This window comes from Paracoccidioides brasiliensis (assembly GCF_000150735.1).
Source record: "Paracoccidioides brasiliensis Pb18 unplaced genomic scaffold supercont2.11, whole genome shotgun sequence".
NCBI lineage: Eukaryota > Fungi > Ascomycota > Eurotiomycetes > Onygenales > Ajellomycetaceae > Paracoccidioides > Paracoccidioides brasiliensis.
Genome location: NW_011371368.1, coordinates 282799 through 302278, shown reverse-complemented (window position 1 = coordinate 302278; position 19480 = coordinate 282799). Strand labels below are relative to the sequence as shown.

The following is a 19480-nucleotide window of genomic DNA, read 5'->3' as shown; positions in this document are numbered from 1 at the left end:
TTCCACGAGGAGGGACGATTTGGAAAATAAAGAGATATCAATAGAACATTTGCCAAAATTTTAAAGGAGCAGATATAACTTTTGATATGTGGTATATAAACGATTAAATTAATATCAAAGGACAACATTTAGGGGAGGTAGGGTAACAAATTGCAATAGAATTGCACGGCCTGTCTCTCCTTATAGATTGAGAAGCAACCAGTTTTTGGCCAGTTTGGTAGGATATCTAAAACTTAGTATAATTGTTAAAACGTGATTTTCGATGTTAGAGTTCCGCAAGAAGTCCGAAGGTAAGGAAAGACCATTGACACAACTTCATGACCGTGAAGCACGAGTCTTATGTGAATCAGAAGAGTGGGAACCAGGAGGCGAGCGACGCCTTACATCAGGGGGAGGTTCAAGAGCAAGACGAGATTTCCGGTCTTCCTCGTCAGGTTCATCATCGTCTCGACGTTTACGATGATCGCGGCGATATGACTCGTACCTAGCTGCAATAGTAATTGTAAATACGGGGATAGTCATTAACCAGAATGCAAATAATTAACTTACCTCTAATATCTGCTGTATTTCTAGCGAAGTCCTCAATCTCCTCTTTTGTCAGGACTCTTAAGATTATCACATAATCAGGGCGTTCTTCGTAACGTTCGCCTTGTAGCGCTGCCGGACTGACAAGTTTTCGATCAACTTTGGTCCAACGTGCGCCTTGGGGAATACCTTTTTTCGTTGCATCTTTCAAAGGAGCAACCCCTTCTCTCACAGCGGTGCGATCTTCAGGAAACTTTTCCCTCGGAGGTTTGAGGATACTTTTGGGGGGAACTTCGGGTTCCTTGGGACGAGCTAATTCAGTATGATACGGTTTCCTTTGATCAGTGATATCGGCGGGGGTTGAAACGAGATGGTTGTTTGTGAGGAGCTTATCAGAGTGTCGCTTGGAGGACACATTGTGTCTCCTGGAGTCGGAGCTCTTGCTTTCGTAGCCTTTGATATGGTATGTGTGGCGTCTTTCAACACTTTCTTCCATGTAGGCCCGTCCTGGATGTCCTTTCGTTCGATATCTGAGACTTCGCGTTTCTATTTCCGAGAGTTCATCATCTGTTTTTCTTTCGGAATGCTCTTTACTCCTCTGTCTTGCGCTAGCAACACGACCCAGATCCCGAGTTTTCCGTCCGTCTAGCGATGCACTTCGGTCACTTTCGTACCCTCTACTTCGATATTCGTCAGAATAGCCGCTGGCTAAACCGGCTGTAGCAAGCCCACCAGGCATTGATATGTCCCGTGTGCTTCTGACATTAGTGTCTATTTTGGGGATATGTCCATATCGCGCGTCATCTCTGGCCTTTTGGTGGAGGCCATCTTTTATGGAAGCATCATCAGCATAGGATCGACGGTTACTTGGGGACTCCTTTAAGGCATCATATTCCTCATGTTGCTTTGGAGTTTTGTCTCCGTCCTGGTGAAGAGAGACTGGGGCTCTGGATCTTCCTTGACGAATATCAGGCGAATAGGAAGTTACCCTACCTTTATTATCTCGAGATGATGACCGACGAGTTTCTCCTCTTCCAATTCGGTCAAATCCCCTCGCAGAAGGCGGCGGGCCGGAGTCTCTGGGGTCTCTGGGAATCTGTGGCAGGTAGCGTTCCAAACCAGTTAAGCTCAAAGGTCTTGCCTTTCTCCTAGCGGGATTATCACGCCGATAGCTTTGAGTAGCCTCAAAGTCCCTATAGAACTGTTCTGCAGGATTGGTGTATGAGTAAGAATCTCCTATGTCAATATCCTGTGATTTATTTAGGGGGGGAGGAATTGGATAAACATGTTGCGAGTTCCGTCCGGTAATTAAATTGCCCCCCTTCTCCGAACGAGGCGGTATTTCTTTGTCATCAAGCACGAGACGACCTTCTCTGTCATCAGAACTAAAGATTCGACGATACCTTGAAGGTAAAGATGATGAAGGTAGAATGTAACGTTCAGTTTCGTTTTTGGCATAATATGATGACGGACGTGAAGGACGACCACCCTCATACCCCGCGAACAATCGGTTTGGTGATGACGGTATAGGGACTTTTAGCGGACGAAGATTGGAATCTGTGATGGACAACGTATTGCTTTTTGGGCGAATAGTATATTCGGTTCGAGTTATGGATGGTTGGTCAGTCAATCGAGAGGCATGAGAAGTAATTAAATCCTCAGGAGGGTGAGAGGACCGCTTTGGATAATAATAATTCTTATAATACGGTTCTAAGTTTCGATCTCCTGCGACACTTGACGAATAGTACCCATCATAGTCAACTCGAGGAAGATTGTATGGTTCCATATCAGAACCCAGTATCACATTCCCGGTAGATGCTCTCATGGGATCAACAAAATTCCTGTTGTCCGGCGAGGGCTGACGATAGCGTGGATGGCTCATAATGTAACGGAGTCCAACACCGCGGGTACGCTTGTATTGATATGGATGATCTTCTGGGCAGACTCTGACGGAAATGTATGACGCCGAGAGAGAGTCACTAAACACCCTCGAGTTTGAACGTGGAAATGAACTTCAATCTAAAGAAGAATGGGAAAAGATGGCTCAGCAACCAATTGTAGATTATTGGAATAAAAGACAAAGCTTCCAGGAGAGATGGAGGTTGCAATAACCAGGAAGAGAATTCGAGGGGAGGGATACATTGGGAGATTAGGCTGATGCAAATCTAAAGTGTCAAAATGACAAACAGGTGCGGGCGAATGCGAAATGGGTAGGAGATAATTCCTGCGCCGACCAGTACGCTTAAATGGATTTTTATATAACGATGGAAGTAGGTTTTCTTGGGGAGGGAGAGAAGTACGGTGATTCTGAGAGGCTGCTAAGTTGGATATCTGAACTAACTAAGCCAGAGGGGCGTCAGCAAATCTGGAAGATCCTTGTTTTTGCCTGGATACGGCTGATTGAATAACGTAACATTCAAAATCAGCCATAAGATGAAAACGTACTATTTTCCAGGCAATGGGCACCTGGATTGGTGAGTAATTTTCAATCGTTAATTTGGGTTAATAGAGCGCTGGACCGGATTTGCGGATAGAGGCACGTTCAATGATAGCTATAAATGCGAGCTTACAATTAACCTGGAAATAGAACACGACTGAAATGAAGGCTATGCTTCAGTCTAGAGTTTAGAGATGATAAATTGTCTCCTCTATATGCTGTCTGCCGTGTGGTGTGATGATGACGGAGATGGTGATGAGATGGAGGTTGGATAAGTTAATATATGGTGTGGGGTTAGGTAACTAGTTAGTTAAGTGCGGCTCTGTGGCAGTCGTCAGCTGTCAGTAGGCTCTCTGGAGAGTAAGTTTCCTCGAACTTTGCTTCCCCTCCCGACTGTTTGCTTGCTGTATATTCACTCGCGCAATTATAGAACGCCAACGCGGAATATTTGCTCGCCACTAACAGGGCAGTAAGGTCGTACAGAGAACGTCGCTTTTCCATTCTTGTCATACAAAATTTGGTTCGACTAAAGTTGCATCAGTTGACAAGAAGCGGTGATTTGTTAAGCGCAAGATGGATTGAAATTTTAAGGTCTAAGGGACTGACTATACAACAACTCGCTATGGACGCCTGATTCGGATTCCGCGGTTGGAAGATCGGTGGAACCGCCCGGGTTGAATCCGAACCCTATCTTCAGCCAGATTTTCCAAGCCAGCGATCCATGGTTTGATATAACTATATAACCCGAGCAATCAGAAGTTCTAAATCTCAGGGCTGCCAGTGTTATATCATGTACCCTCCTCTATTCCAAGGTGTTTCATTATGGGAAAAGCAAATCAAAGACAGAAATTCTGATAATATACCGCTGATGCAACTGTCCAGGGCATATTTTCAAAGACATCGAAGAAAGCTTCTCAATTGCCACTCGGTTGGTACTTCGGCCGACTGAAATAGCCCCGGGTTGTCTTCGTTTTGCAAGACAGACTGTGTGGAGAAAAGGTAAACTTGGGCGAAAGGGATGCGTGCTCCAAGAATTGATAATTATTTGTCAAATCATGCTGGTTGCCTTTGCGGAAACCTAATAATTTAAAAGGCCTTGAGGTTCTGGTGTTGGCAGCCGTTTAACGACTTTCTAAACCGAACGTTTCTAACGATTGATCCTTTCTAGCCCAACAGTTGTGTTTCACAGGAGTTCATCAGCCTCACTCGTTTTACCACTGCTATTTAATTTAAGGTTGATAGAAGTCTCGTAAACGATGTAATACTCTTTGCTCACATTTTCTTTATCAACTAACTAGTTACTAGTTAGTTAATTGGTCACTATTACTAAAAGATTATCCATGATGTTATTGGCAAACCACAAATTTATGGAACCGACAACTTCGACAAATCAATATACTATCAATATACTGTTCAAATCAGCATGGGGCTATGCTTCAATATTTTTCGTGACTAGTTATTGCACAGCTGTGGCAAACAAAATAGTACAAGTCAATGTTCATTACAGGGATCTTTCTGAAATACAATATATTGCTGTGAAAAGCCCAAGGTCCAGAATATCCCCTTTAAATCAATGCCTTAGATAACTTCAAGGCTTCAGGCTGCCTTGCGGGTGAAAAGGTAAAGGATTACCGAACGGCAGGTAGTTTCGGCGCTGTTGAAGAACCCGGTTGCTCCCAAATGACTCGGCTTGTCAAGGGGAAGGATATTGTGGGGGCGATACGTTTTCCTCGACATCTCGAAGGCAAAATGTTACTTGGGCGAACCATCGTCAACTGAGCCTAATCGCATCTTCCATTCATTTGGGAAAGCGATCTTAGATTGCCACGCGGGGAGTGCGACAGTTGAGGGAGGCCAACCCAGATGTCAGCAGTCTGTTTATCGAACCACATAGGAGGAAATCAGACAGAATGTTTAGAGTGTCTGTAACCAAGTCAAGAGCTTCGATGACGCGATGGTTGAACTAGCTAGTTAGCCCTGCAGGTGAGGTGCTTGACCAAACGACAGTACAAGAGCCTCAACTGTCAGATATTGACACATTCTGATCAGGACCACTTCGGTGGAAAGAGTATTTGTTCTCTTAATGGGCGCACAGACCGATAGGGTCAGTTTTCATGCCGCAGTTAATTAAATTCTGACTTCCCATACAGCCTCATTATTCATCTGGGGCTGTTCGGTGTACCCACGAGGGAGAATAAGTGGCCTTGCAAGTCCATCTCCAGACAAGGCTCCGATTTGTCATGCCCGAATATGAATTGAACCTCCTCATGTGAGACTCCTACGAACCAAGATTTCTTGAAGGAGTCTTCCCCTCCCGTTAGGCTAAATCGTCTTGACCGATCCAGGAGATTGGGCGCGACCCTGTATCGTGAACCGGACATGATCCCGCTCCTCTCCTAAGGGCATTCAATGAAAGGACCAACTATGGCTCATGACGTTGCCTGCTTGCTACCAACGGCTCGAGTCGCTCCTGCAAGGGGCACATAAGGACGTTCAGGGTCACCCTGTCTTGTTGCTTTGCTTTCCATTTTATGGCTCGCCCTATAACTTAGCTGACATGAAACTTTCTGACTACCAAACACCTGATCGCCGTTGCGCAGGGCCAAACTAGAGCCTGCGGAATGCTCTCCTTCCTGTCACATTAATAAGATAACTTGAAGATCGATTGGAAGCACTATATTGTGGAGATAACCAAATTTTAACCCAAAGATGTTAAATTTTTGTGGCTTGTTGGTCTGAACTAACAAGCTTCCATTACAAGATATCTTCGTTTTGCTAATCCGCCTGTTATCAAAGGTGAAATCATTTTCCAGTGGGCAAAGCTTCCACCGAGTTCCTTTTCCATACTCTAAGTCTTCTAACCTGGCTTCCGGACGTTTCTGGAGCAATGACGTAAACCAGAGGAGAGTTATTCCAACCCAACATACCCCCTGTTTATTATGAACGTTTCAATTCATTGCTTCATATTTTCATTTTGCCTGATCGATTCCGGTCTGAAGACTGAACACATTCACCGGTCTTGTTCGTTGCTTTTCTTCCTAATCTCCAGTATTTTCTCAGTCCCTGTTCGCGGTTCGCCGCATCACCGTTCGTCACTGGCCCCCGTGACGGTTGCCTTTCAATGGACGTACTTCTAATTAATACTATGATAGTGTCTCACACATGCTTCCCAGTGCTGAGTTGATTGAAATTTCTGCCCCTCAGATTCTATATAATTCTTCAGTTATCATCGTTTTGGAGGCTCTGTTGGAATCACCTCGAGTCTACTAAACCATTCTCCATAGCTTTCCAGAGACGTAGTTGATAGTGCCAAATACGTCCTCTCCTTTCCTCCATTATTTCTACATAAAGTGATTCCACCTCTGGTATAAATATCCAGTTATTTTGCCATATAGAACAATGGCCCGAGTCTTTAACGATGTGTGGACGTGCTGCAATTGTGACGGACCAAACCTAATCGCCAATGCACCTAGCAAATGCCCTGTTTGTTCACATCAAAGATGTTCATCTTGCATTGTGGGCAGAAGCAGACACGCCATGTCCATTTCCAATTCTGCAGTTCGGCAAACTCGAAACAGATCGCATCAACATTGGGCTATAGACGAATTTCTGTCGGTGCTCCCCCGACCTCTGCCCATCATTGTTTCTACCCCTTATACTGGCAGCAACAACGGAATTCCTCAAGCGAACTTCACACTTGTGAGACGCGAGGTCCATTCGACTATTGACCCCAAGGTGCTTGCTAGACCCCCCATGAGAGGATGGTAGCATTGCCACGTTTTTGGCAATGTACATTTGAACAATCCCGCGCTGTCCCCCGATGCAAGTCACGACTGTGGGCATAAAAGTGTCCAAAGTGTCCTAAGTGTCCTGTTGAACAGTAGCCCATGCTGCGAACATCGAACTTTACTCACAGCCTCAAGGGGCTTGTGGAAACATTGACTGTTATTTAAGACGGCTTCCCTCCTGGGCTTTTGGTTGTTCTGGCATGGCGTGGCGTTGCAAGGGTATGGTTGTGATACGGATACTTTAGAGCACCTTGTCACCAACCACCTCTGTTCCCCAGAAAATTTTCCTCATTATCCCCTTCAGTTTTGATATGTTTCCTTTTCCGCAATGGATGTCTGGCGACATTGTTTATCTCCTATGTTTTACTAGATTTCGTCCATTATGCTGGACAAACTTTACTTTTTATTTGTAACTTCCCGGTAGATGTATTAATCTTCGTTTATATCTCATACCTGTACAACAGATCTACTCTTTTACTTCTTGAATATTTTGACATTAACAGTGTTTCCTTCTTGTCCTCGGGCTATCCAGTTTTTCCGCTGGAAGTTCTCCTTTACCCTGGCATTTATAGCTTGGTAGCTTCTATATTCTCAGTGCTTTGCAATTTTACAACATTTGGGATAACTAGTATTTTATTTCTTCTTTTTCTTTCCCTTTTTTTTTATCCCAGCAGCATCCAATTACCAAGTCGCTTCACTTCAAGTAGATGAAATGAATCAATATTTCGTACCACAATTAATTTCTCTTCCATGTAAAAAATATAAAACTGCAACCTAATAATAGGCTGCATTTTTGTTCATCTTCACAGCTATAACTATTGGGTTCTACCTACAGCTTAAAGCTTAACCAACCCGACGCCTTCTGAAATTTTAACTATAATCTATGAGTGAAGCAGGGCTAGGAGATCTGAATAGATTGATTATATTTGATTATTTAGGATATTGGAGGCGTAAGAATGATTGATATGGTCTTTTCAAAGCTCACTACAAATTGTCTTCAGTGTAAGTTGTCATGACTGCTGATCGGGTCAAAATAAACTTGGATCCATCCCACCTAGCTTAGCCTACTCGAAGAGCCAACCTCGGAACCTCCCGAATGGCGAGTTTATTATCACCTAGGTTTATAATTGTGGGGAGCTTAAAATATTACTATGCAACTTCAAAATCAACTGGATTATTTTTAAAAATACCTTCTAATGTCTAGGCTCGGATAATTGGACACATGGTTTGTTATTAACCTGGAAAAATACTAACCAAAAGTATATTATTTCATTGCGAGTCCTGGATTTTGGAGGGTTCACAAAGATGACGTTAACCTCATTGCGCTGGGTTCTATGTCATGACCAATGATTGGGCAACTTAGAGGTAGCGCACTCCAGCAGAATTAAATTATTCCCAAAAAAGGCGAAGAAGAGACTGAAGAAACCACAGGAAAGACATGATGGGTATAGTGTTGACAAGACAAGATTATCAATACTGGCAAACATCAACCATTGAAAATTTCGTGTCGCTCTATTATTAAAGGATGAATTGCGGTCTAATGGTATTCAAGGGAGCCGTTTTGGTGCCGCTCGCGAGAACTATTTTCAGCACTGTGGATATCTTGTGCCGTGTCCGGGCTGCTGCGTTGTTCACGAGATGACAAGGTTCGAGTCCTCCTGTAGGATCTCTTCCTCTTTCCACGATTTCGATGCTTTTTCATTTCATCCACTGGGGGATCGAACCCCGCTTCGCTCCTAAGTCGCTGAACCACATGGCCCAGACGATAAGCACTTTCCTGTCTACTATGGTCAGTGCAGGGAGGTTTTTTTAGTGGCGAAATCCAATCTAGAAACGAGTAGCCCATAACTTCTTTCAAGTTTGCCAAAGGGCTGCCCAAGTCCCAAGGGTTCTCTCCTGGTTTTGTATGTAGGATAGCGAAGTTTCGCCGTGGTAGCTCAGAGTTTCTCGAGTTAGCGGTACTTTCCATGGGTAAAGATGACCCAAAAGCTGTAGAGAATGACACTATGGGGAAGGTAGGGGCAAGTCGGGTTTGTGCATTCTCCCCGGTGAATTCCATCGACGGCGGGATCAATATTGCGAGAGTCCATACTTTCGCGCGTCGATCAAGGTTTTCAATGGTTGAAGAGTTTAAGCAAGCAAGTTGGATAGAACTTCCTAACATCCCCAACGCAAACAGGCCGAACAAGCCGCTCCTTTAGTTGAATTAGAGATTATTCAATTGTAACCTGCTGATTGGAAAATAGCTTACACTGCCAGGGTTAAAATCCAATGGACAATTAGTTTTCCATTCTGTGGCTAGTATTAGCGATGTTTTAATGGCTGAATGTTGCAATATTACAAAAACATTAGTCCGGTAAGGGCTGGGAAATTGAAATGGACATACCTTGTTACGGTGTTCTGCCACGAATACAGCCATCACAACTAAATTAAATGTCGTAAAAAGTACTGCATAGAAAAGGAATTGAATGAAAAATTTGAAAGAAGTTTCGCTAACCACTCCACCAACCCTTGGCGATACATGTTAGTATCAAAGAGACAGTTAAAATGGAAATTCTGATTTTCCATACCAAGGACAGAAATGGTCCATTTTTCTGACGCAACGGCCTATCTCTCGGCAGTGGTGAACCCTATCCGATTTGAATTGTTGGCAAGTGGAGCACCACGGTGGCTTGCCATCTTCTTTGCAGACATATACATCTTTCAGGTAGAAAGCTTCGAGTCCAGAAGCATCAAACGGATACGCGCTTTTCCCATGGTTTCCAGTTACCTCTCCAAGATCGTGCCACTCCTCATCAGTTTTGCTTCTACTGAAAATTGACTGCCTCCTTTTTCGAGATACGCTCTTCCCTTTACTAGACTCTGCGGTGGCCTGAGACTCAGCGTATTGCGGCCCGCGAGGGACATAATCCAGATTCCATATGAGCGCGGCCAGTAATCGCAAATATGACACAAGTAGCCCTATTAATAGGATATAGAATGCGACCAATAAGCCGATTGAAACGGCGTTTCTGGGGTTCCGTGCCTTCGACTGTAAAAGATAATCAACTTTCAGCGGTTAGCCATTTTACCCAGTCATGCCCAGGGGTTTAGGATTAGCAGCAACAACATACTGCATAATGATTTTGTAAATACCCAACAAGCATAGATAATTATAAGACCAAGAATCACTGGGATGACGCGGGCAACTGCGCGGTTGGCAGCTTTTTGATCGCAGGCCATCAGATTGAGCAGGCCGAAAAGAACAATGCAATCCAAGGAAAGGCCTATGGGCCGTCGCTAAAGCCATAACCATCTGAATAACAGAAGTTTATAAAAACAAAGAAAGTCTTCTGCTGAAGGGGCTTGGAGAAATCCAGATCAGGCCAAGGAAGACGCATTTGCTTAGTAAGCTGCATCATTTTCCAAGGTTTGCACTTGAAATAGAACCTTGGAAAGGTTCATAGCCCAATTGACACCGTGAGAACAAGGTATGTACGTATCTCTCCATATATGCAGCTGAGAATACTTGGAGGAGGTTTCAAGCACTGACTAAACCCTGGATTCCATTTCTTTTTTTCCTTACTATCCACCTCCTCTGTTTTTGAAGGAAGCCTGAGGATTAACTATTATATTGGTGGAGGCTCTCAGGCCAGATATTATCTCCTTGTCACGTGGCTGAACTTGGCCAGGTCGGTGGAGGAGCCTTAGAGAGCTCCAACATGCTAGACTACCTGGCAAAAAGGCCCAATCGCCAGATAAATTACTCTAATATGCTGGACTAAAGACGGGACTAAAGATGAGTACAATTCCAAAGGGATCAGGTGATCTCTAACGCAACAAGTCCCAAGCTTATGGTCACGTGGCTGTTGTTCGATTCCCGCCCCCCTTTTGCATTTTTAACATACGCAACATCATCTGCTGCCAACAAGTGTGGAAGACACGACATCCAGCAAACACAATTATCTGGTCTTTGAGTACATTTGTTCAACAGAACCATTGCTGGTTCCCTACGGCTGTTAATTCTTTTTTCCCCCGTACGATGCACGGCGAAATTTTCTTGTTGAGGCGTGTTCCGGCTTCCCTTGGTTTCCAATGTCGCCCTGTCCGTTGACATCATGACGTCTTTCTGGCCATGCACCCTCTGGCGATGTCTTGAGAGAAGACCTTTCACTTAGTAGTTATGGTAGAAGTGGAGTTATTTGTCAATTTTGATTTTAGGTGTAATCTGGCTTTGGAGGACTGCCCAGAGGACAAGGCTGCAAGGCTGGATCACACCATTTCAACCCCTCTTGCCTCGGACCCGTGAGGAGGGGTTGATGGCTTGGTCTCTCCAAAGATATGGGCAAAAGATATTAAGCCTTTGCGAAACCCTTTTGTCGCCAGTCTCTTTTACAGCTACAATGTCCTGGCCTTTTGCCCTATTTTCTCTTGCCCGCAAAACGCCCATCTCGGATATGGGTAAGGTGTCGTACTACCAGGACGAAGTTTCTGGGTATATGCGGTGAATACGTCAACGGGCAGTTTTCAACCATACATGGAATCCCAGGTTTGGCTCGTTTCGTGGCATTGGAATATTGTTCGCTGAAAAAGAAACCCGTGATTCCATTTTCTTTCCGGTGAGGAAGCCACCCCATCGTTGTTTGACAATCGAATTTTGCACTAGCCACGCCTTGGCCTTGATCTATGCCTTAACCATTATCCAGGAACGCTGGATGCCTACCCTTGTGGCTGTGCTATTTTACCCGAAGTGTTCGGCATGCGGTGAATTTGTTACAGAATAATACGATGGGTGTTCCGCCTTTGGACTCATCATGTCTGTATGGCGGATTGGAAGCAATGCCAACCAGGGCTAACACCCCCGGCCTAGCAAAACTGTTCGGCAATAATATATCTGTGAGGCAATGCGTGCCTCGGTTTTTCATCCCTGGAATTCATCGTTGATATCCATGTTAATGACGTCGAGAGACTTCTTTGTCTATGGCTGGTCATGGATTTGTCTGTGTCTATGATATAAACATTTTATATCCCATCCCCTGAGAGTATTAGCGTTTAGCAGTTTCAAGTACCGAAATCGAGGTTAACGGGGTCGTCGTTCACCTTCTGGGTCTCAGCCCAACATAGACACCGTTGTTCACTGATTAGAATTATCAGAGCCCAAACATTTATCAATCGCTAAGCTTCAAATGTCTGGGGTCGGTATTTTGGACTCTCCTAGTTGTCTCAAACTTGGAGTTGATGTTTTAACAATCATAGAATAAAAATTGTGCGGAATATCAACAGTCCGAAAATGGGATGTTGCGAAATGGCATGTATACATGCCCATCCGCCCATCTCCTTTATCCTCCAGATCCTACCGAAAAACGTCCAAGTCAGCATACGTTCCTACAGTATGCATCTCCAACGGACCGAAGGTACTACGAGGATCTGCGCTTAACTCAGCAGCAGCAGTACAATGACGCAAATCCCTCACGAAAAACGTCACACCCCGTTAGAGAAAAGGGTGAAAGGTCCGTAGAGCTTTTGAGCGAACCCGCAGTTCAGTTCAATAGTCGCCTTAAACTACAAACCAGAGAACGCCGAGTCACAGAAACATCGACTGGGGAAGCTCATGACAAAATATCTGAGAACAGAGAATCGTTACGGGAATTACGTTCTCCGAGAAGACGGTTTACCCGCATTTGGACATGTTGCCACAGTTGCGTTTTACCTGGACCGTACTCCTCGTTCTATTCCCAGTGCTTGGGTTGTGACGCACCGAAGTGTCCTAATTGCATTGAGGTGCTTGTCCCATTGCAAGAATCACCGATACGCGAGTAAGTAGCGCTGTTTGCTTCTTGACAAGCTACGCCCGAAATGGCTTTTTTGGCTCATCTTTTCCTTTTCCTATTTCCATTTCGATACCCGTTGATTATTTGTTTGATGAATTTGCGATATGCTTTCTTGTAATCCGTTGATTTCAGTTTCTAATTCTTATTCAATTATGAGTTCTTCTGCTATTGATGTTTTGGGGAGTGTGTTAATTTATCCTGGCTCTGGACTCAACATGTTATGTTAAAACCTTCATCCAGTCTAGTGAGCTGCTCATGATTCAGTTCTAGTTTGCACTTTTGCGTAATTAGAATAGTTCCATTAAGTCCTAGTTGAGTGTGCTTTTTTCAGGGTTCTACTTGGCTTTCTTTTCCATTCCACATGTTAATTTCTAAATCTTTCAAATCTATTAAAATTGTGTATTGTTGGATTTTGTCTGTTTAAAGCGTTTCCTTTTACGCGAATCCACAATATTTTTTTTTTTGTTTTTTTGTTTTTTGGTAGTGAAGCTGGCGGTGTTTTTCACAAATTTCTCGTATGGGAAGGCTGCCTAGACTTGTGGAGGTCGGAATCCGCCGATATGAAACTGATACAATGAGCTACTCAAGCACCAAGTGCATGTTGCCTGAAATGATTTTATTTTTGGTCCCGCATTTTGATTTCACCGTCTGCGTACTAACTTAAGGATATTCAGGCATTCTTTGATACAGAGCATTCTCAAGGCAACGGAATTTTTCCTGACATGGCGCGGAAAGGCTTGGGAGTTCGACTTGTGTCGCTCCAACTCCCAGGTCAGCCTTAGCCAGGTCCCCAGTGCAGAACCCTGTCTTCAAGGCCACAAACCTTGATCCAATCGCCCGGTCCAATCTTAGGTAGCACTTTGCGAAGGAGTGGACCCTGTCATTCCCCGCTACTCATAAAAAGGATTCCGATCAGTCATTGCAATTACATGGTTTACAGGATCTACGATAGCCCCGCGTTAAGAAAAGAATTCTTGGAATGGTTTGGGCGCCAGTGCCCTATGATCTATCTAGAAACTGTCTACCAAACGTGACTTACATAGAGGGGCGATGCACTGGCCTAGAATTGGCCTTCCGCTCAGAGTCCCGGCTGGCAAACTAGTTCGTTCTTCAGGCATACATCGCCGGCTATTTCGTCATGGGTTTTACGTTTCTTGCTACCTTGGCCATGATTTAAATATGCCGTCAACCCCCTATCTCTCATCCATTTTCTGTCCACCGTTTATCATCATCCTCAATATTCTCTAATAACAAACGAAATTCATTCTCCGCGAAATACAGAACCGGTTCTATTTCCCTTATCCTCATATTTCATATTTGTCCTCATTCTTCACTTCACAGCGATGCCGTATGCCACACACTGGGTCTGCGGTAGCTGTGGTTTCGGCCCCATGATGATTTCCAATTATACTGCTTGCTTAGATTGCGGTCATCGACCATGTCCTTGTTGTGCATACAAGTCGTCTGAGAGATCAAGGGCGCTTCCTCACGAACTTTCTTCACACGGAATCCACACCACGACAATGGAGCGATTGCCTTCAGCAGATTTCACCTACAGACCGTTTGCGAGCCCAGACCCTCCGGTGCCCAGTGTTATGAAACGATTCCTGGAAAACTTCCATGCTGGAATTCACAGCTCTACAGATCTATATATCTGTTGCATATGTGGAGATGGGCCGAAAGTCTTCCAGAACCAGGGTCGCTGCGTGAATTGTGATCACGATGTTTGCGGATACTGCGCCCGCATCAAGTAGCCATTTGTTATTGCGTTGAGGCCATCAGTTCTGTAAGTGCTTATAGAACATACCAAATTCCAAACTCCAAATTCTGACTTCTTTGCCTTTTACAGCCGCGATTATCGAGAGTTCGACATACCTTCAATTGTGTTTTGCATTTAGCGCCATGTGTTATGATTTTGACGATTTAGCGATTGAGTATGCGATTTTTATTTTGGATATGGATGGCGACTTTTGCTTCCGTTTCTTCGTACCTTTTAATTGGCCATTAGACAGATGGGTTTCTGCATTCAATTGCGTTTTCATTTTTTGGTTCAACCCTATAGCCGGCCTATGGGGGGATTGCATTGGGACATTTCCATGATTAAGACTTTAATTTTTCCATTTGTACCTTTAGACTATTCGCATTTTCGATTTCGATTTTGGGAGGCTTCAATTGGAGTGATTCGAAAGTTGGATACTTTGCTCGTTTTTGCAGCCTTTATATTTAGGCAGAGTCAGCCCGGGGAGCCTTGCAAACCAAGACAGCCCCATTAGCGGCTCGTTTACTTTTTTTAATCACCGACGCTAACTAAAACTTTGGAGAACTCAGTTTAGACTGATGATTGATTGTATCACCTTCAGAGATTCAAAAATCTCAAGACGAATTCCCGTCCAAAAAAAAAATAAATAAGTAAATGAGACGAGATTTCTGCGATGATTAAATACGGTAATCGCCTACCTCATGACCTTCTTCTTGAAACAAGGAAATTATTCAAACAGGAGAAAAAAAACTATTTTAGTTCTCTCAGCCATGCTTCGCTGCCTGGAAGACATGGCCATTTGAATGATTTTATTGGCTCGGCCGCTGCCTAGTTCTGCAGATGGAATTTTACCACTGCTTTGCCTGAGAACAGTAGATATTCCACCCCCAATGGGGGAAAATATGTAGGTGACTTTCAATAAAATTCCCTCGGGCCTTGTTAAGCAGTGGTGGCAAATGAGGGCTTGGGCCAATTATTACTTGATGTGAATGAATAACTACTTCAACGTTTTCCAATGTGGCCAGTCATCGCTGTCGCATTCCCGGAACCAAGCCAGCTAGAAAAAGCACACATGTCCGGAGAACTTCCTAGCTAACGTTGAAGCAGCAGTTTAAGCGGATGGCAGCAGGCCCCAAGATTTGTCAAGGAACAAATAGGAGAAGGAAGCGAAAACTAAAGCCTGGTATCACGACCACGTCGCTGGCCTATCAGCTGAAAACCCTCACGAACCCCTTCCCTGAATGGTTCGTATTATCGTTGCTTTTTCCACTGTGCGCACCCTCAACGGGCGCAACCTGTGGGAAGGGTGTTATTCCACCGGGTACCTTTCCCTGGGGTGGAGGTCAAAGTGAGGAACAGGTACAGCGTGATGGTGTGCAGAATGCGCGAGATTCTTTTTGGAATGTGTATTGATCTTGGTTTCGGGGACAACCAATGACGCTTGTTGGATTGGTTGGTTGGATTAACGGTCTTTTGACACCTTTTGTTTTACCTTTCGAACTCTTCATTGTTTTAAAATTCAGGTGATTTTAGTAAATATTGTTTTTTATGAAAATGTAAATGAGGGAAATGATCCATATTTGCGTCACAGAATTCAGGATGAATGATGTTGATGATGATGATGATGATGATGATGTTCGTCACGGAGAATAGATGGTTGGATCCATCGGCGGTTTAGAGAGTGGAGCTGTGGAGCCGTTGGAGGAAAATAGATCCCAGGGACCTGCGGCTCCAGGGCTTATCTGATGGAGACTAGCCCCACCCCGTGACACCCCGCGGACTGTTCAGGGATTTGGCATCCTTGGAACTTTGGGAAACATGTCGAGGAGCTTGACACGTCGTCCCACGCCCGAGTCCACGCAGGGTGAAAAGAGCCCATGAAATGGCAGGCAACAATCTTGGAGCCGGCACTTGTCACAAGAATGCCCATCAGAGGTCCGCCCCCGGTCAGTGATCGGGAATCGATCTTGCGGGTTGGCCTAGGTGCCTCTGTTTACTAGTCATACCCTTGTTGATGAGTTAGCTTGCCGCGGAAGTCTGCAGATATCATGTGTCGAAACTCTGAAGACCATAGATCCATCTCATCTGGAGCACGGGACCCGGGTTCTGCACCACAATATATATATATATATATATATATACAAATAAAGTGCAGAATAACGGAAGACGGAATGGCATTGCCAATAGCAAGTCATCTGGTCAGAATATCCCGAGAATTACTGATCGCCCGAGGCGTAATAATTACCACCCTTGGCACGACTCTGAATTGGCTCTGAATTTAATACGCTAACTCGATGGTGATGACGGTTGGAGATCAAAGGCTTCGACCCTTGTCAAGGCTTATGATGATGCCCTGACCGGAACTTTGAAGGGAAAAGGACTGATGAGATAGCGCAAAACTTCTCTAAGTTCTGATACGGAGGAAGTTCTCTCCTTATGATCAAATGATGGATATTTGAACGTCAATTGTCCATAATTCCAAGAATCCCAAACCCCGCCTCACTCCTCATCTTTTGCACTATTTCTCAGTAAGCCACAGACCTCTGACGGCTTGATCACGTTGTTCCTTCTAGAAGGCCTTGGTTACCTTCTAGCTCCTTTAGCGTGGATCCTCCCTGCACTGAAGAAACAAAATTGTGCTGATTACTGGACCAAGGCGAGAGATCCCAGAAACAATGTTTTCGGCGGGAGGGCTTAGGGTTTGGTGCAAACAAACCACCGGAGCATTGTGTCATGGTCACCTGAAAGGGCCCTGAAAAGTTCTAAAGTTCCAAGGTTCCTCCCCAACTGGTGGCATTGAATTTGAACACTCATACTTAGCTGACAACCTTCCATCCCCCATGGAGATTAAACCGTGCTGGATGAGTACTGCATAGATGAGCAAAATGCGTTACTCTCCGCATACCGGACATAGCGCATAAACGCTATGAGAAATGCCCCACGGAAAATCGACAGTTACTCATAAATTTCCCATGCCCTCTTCGATGACGTAGGAACATTTTATTTGCTCAGGCTCCACATGTAGTCTACTCATCTTATTCAAGCCCCATGACGAAGAATAAGACTCCGCTCTACCCTGAAATGTGTTTGTCAGACGAAATATTAAAAACTGCAGCCCTGCGGGTCCACTCAAGGGGACTGGGCATTCAGCAGCCTCATATGTTTTTGCTAGGGTAGCTCAGTTAAACCGATCTATCATACCAATCCAACCACCAAACCGAGAACAGGAACACCGATATTCCACTAGAAGGGTAGCTCTGAAGCATTGGCGGCTTGCGAGAACATGCCCTGCAGGATGGAACTTCTCGGCTCATTTGCCCACATGAGGCGCAGCAGCACCTGCAAAAATATTTCAACACTCTTTTAACAATCTCCAAGCTGCGAAACATCGAATAATATAGAAGAGAACTGACACCCAAGGGTAACAGGTTCGAACTCAACAGATCATACATGCGGTCTCGTATATAGGGTCCCTTTTCGCTGCCGTTCAAGGCGCAAGTTAAACTACTCCAGCCTCACAACATGCACCGCCACATCTCGTCGCTCCTTCAACTGATTAACTACTACACAGCCTGAACAGAGTATGACGGTAAAGACCCCCTCCCGATCGTGTTCGACTGTAAACTCGCGGGCTTACTCTCCTAGTGATGACCAGGAATCTAGCCCCTCTCCTGTGCTCAAAGGGAAAAGCAATTTTATCTGGGTAGAAGTTGCACCACTCCCGCGCTCTGGGAAAATCTCACCTTGCGCTGAGAACGACTCGTTAAGACAGCAGGCTGGCCTCCCCAGGCGTCAACGCGCAGGTCCCAATCTCTCATTATAGTCTCACTGCTTGAAATCAGGGTTTCTCCAAGTCACAGCCACAGTAAACTGCAATCTGTTATCAGAAGGATAAAAAAAAAAAATCCTCTCCAACATTGGCGACAAGAAAATGGAGGTCGATGTGTATTCTTCATTATTCATTATTCATATCCGTGGGGCTGCAACTCGACAAGATCCAGACGTGCCACAAAAGAACGCCTTGGGGCCTAGTTTTGATACCACACGGTGTTTTTTTCCCCCTTCCCCCCAAGAACTAGTTAACAGTTATTCGACTCATCGACATACTCTCTGTTGTCTTCATGACATTTTATGACACAGTCATAAACTTCAGAGCAGGGTCGAGTAGCCACTGATGTGTTAGCACGCTCAGAGACTAAACAGCTAGTTAGCTAGTTAACACTTTTCCGCCAAGCTCTTCCTACCTATTACATATAAGGCATACATCGTTGTGAGTCATGAATTCTTTGAGAAGTTGCTTGGTATGTTTCTCTACCTGATGATGTTATATGGCATAGTGTAGATAACACACTACAATAATGAAGCAGAAAATCACCAATTTCGTCAAAAAGAAGGGTTGAAAATTAACAAAATAAATTCATTCACTTTTATTTTTGAGTTTTTTATATTTCCCACCCTACATGCATAGAATCATAACAGCTCTCCACACTTTCTCATTTACTTTCAATAGGTATGTATGTATTTCATCATATGACAATATAAATGCATTTATTGAGTTACATGGAATCACATATTTCATTTGCCCATATTAAAACGATTATATTAAGCACTGTATTTAACATTCCACACTACTAATTAAAATATCAATCCTCCATACTCACATATGCATTTGCGATAGTATCCACATATTCTAAATTTAAACGCTAAGGTAAGGATTACAACAGAGTTTTTGGATTTTTATTTGGATTGTTATTATTATTATTATTATTTTAAAGATAAAAAAGAAGCTCAAGAGACACGTTTCTGGGAAAGGGGTATGTCAACCCCTTTGTAGAAAAGATGTCAAAAAACACCCCCATATGCAAAAGAACCAATGAGAATGGTATCAAGAATGCCTGATGATACAAGTAAAGGGGAAAATTAAGGAATGGAAAATGTGCAGTGAGCAAACTAGTCAACGAGGGGAAAGGTGGGAGGTGGATTGGTGGGAGGGAGCATATACTCAGAATCTCCGTATCCCCTCCCTGCCTTGGTCTTTGCTTTCTTCTCAAAGAAATAGAGGCAGGGAGGGTTATCAAACCAAAGTTGCGAGAGTAGAGCGGCAAAGAGCGTTGGCTTCTTTTTCATTTTTTTTTCATTTTTTTTTTCATTTTTTTTTTTT

At 44.2% G+C, this 19480-nt stretch overlaps 5 protein-coding genes across 5 annotated transcripts; 3 read left to right on the top strand and 2 right to left on the bottom strand.

Moving 5' to 3' along the window:
* Nucleotides 1-315: 315 nt before the first annotated feature.
* Nucleotides 316-2407, bottom strand: PADG_07345 (uncharacterized protein; the record flags this gene model as incomplete). The annotated part of the gene is made up of 2 exons (XM_010764518.1): nt 316-488; nt 550-2407. 2 exons carry the CDS (start codon nt 2405-2407, stop codon nt 316-318), a joined length of 2031 nt encoding a protein of 676 aa, XP_010762820.1.
* Nucleotides 2408-6499: 4092 nt separating this feature from the next.
* On the top strand, nt 6500-6730 carry PADG_07343 (uncharacterized protein; the record flags this gene model as incomplete). The annotated part of the gene is made up of 1 exon (XM_010764383.1): nt 6500-6730. One exon carries the CDS (start codon nt 6500-6502, stop codon nt 6728-6730), a length of 231 nt encoding a protein of 76 aa, XP_010762685.1.
* Nucleotides 6731-8287: 1557 nt separating this feature from the next.
* Nucleotides 8288-9972, bottom strand: PADG_07342 (uncharacterized protein; the record flags this gene model as incomplete). The annotated part of the gene is made up of 5 exons (XM_010764517.1): nt 8288-8945; nt 9002-9042; nt 9137-9260; nt 9321-9798; nt 9864-9972. 5 exons carry the CDS (start codon nt 9970-9972, stop codon nt 8288-8290), a joined length of 1410 nt encoding a protein of 469 aa, XP_010762819.1.
* A 1943-nt stretch (nt 9973-11915) lies between these two features.
* PADG_07341 (uncharacterized protein) lies at nt 11916-13388 on the top strand (the record flags this gene model as incomplete). The annotated part of the gene is made up of 3 exons (XM_010764382.1): nt 11916-11924; nt 11986-12545; nt 13235-13388. The coding sequence occupies 3 exons, from the start codon at nt 11916-11918 to the stop codon at nt 13386-13388; spliced, it is 723 nt and encodes a 240-aa protein (XP_010762684.1).
* A 695-nt stretch (nt 13389-14083) lies between these two features.
* PADG_12282 (uncharacterized protein) lies at nt 14084-14314 on the top strand (the record flags this gene model as incomplete). Its single annotated transcript, XM_010764622.1, has 1 exon — nt 14084-14314. One exon carries the CDS (start codon nt 14084-14086, stop codon nt 14312-14314), a length of 231 nt encoding a protein of 76 aa, XP_010762924.1.
* Nucleotides 14315-19480: the final 5166 nt, after the last annotated feature.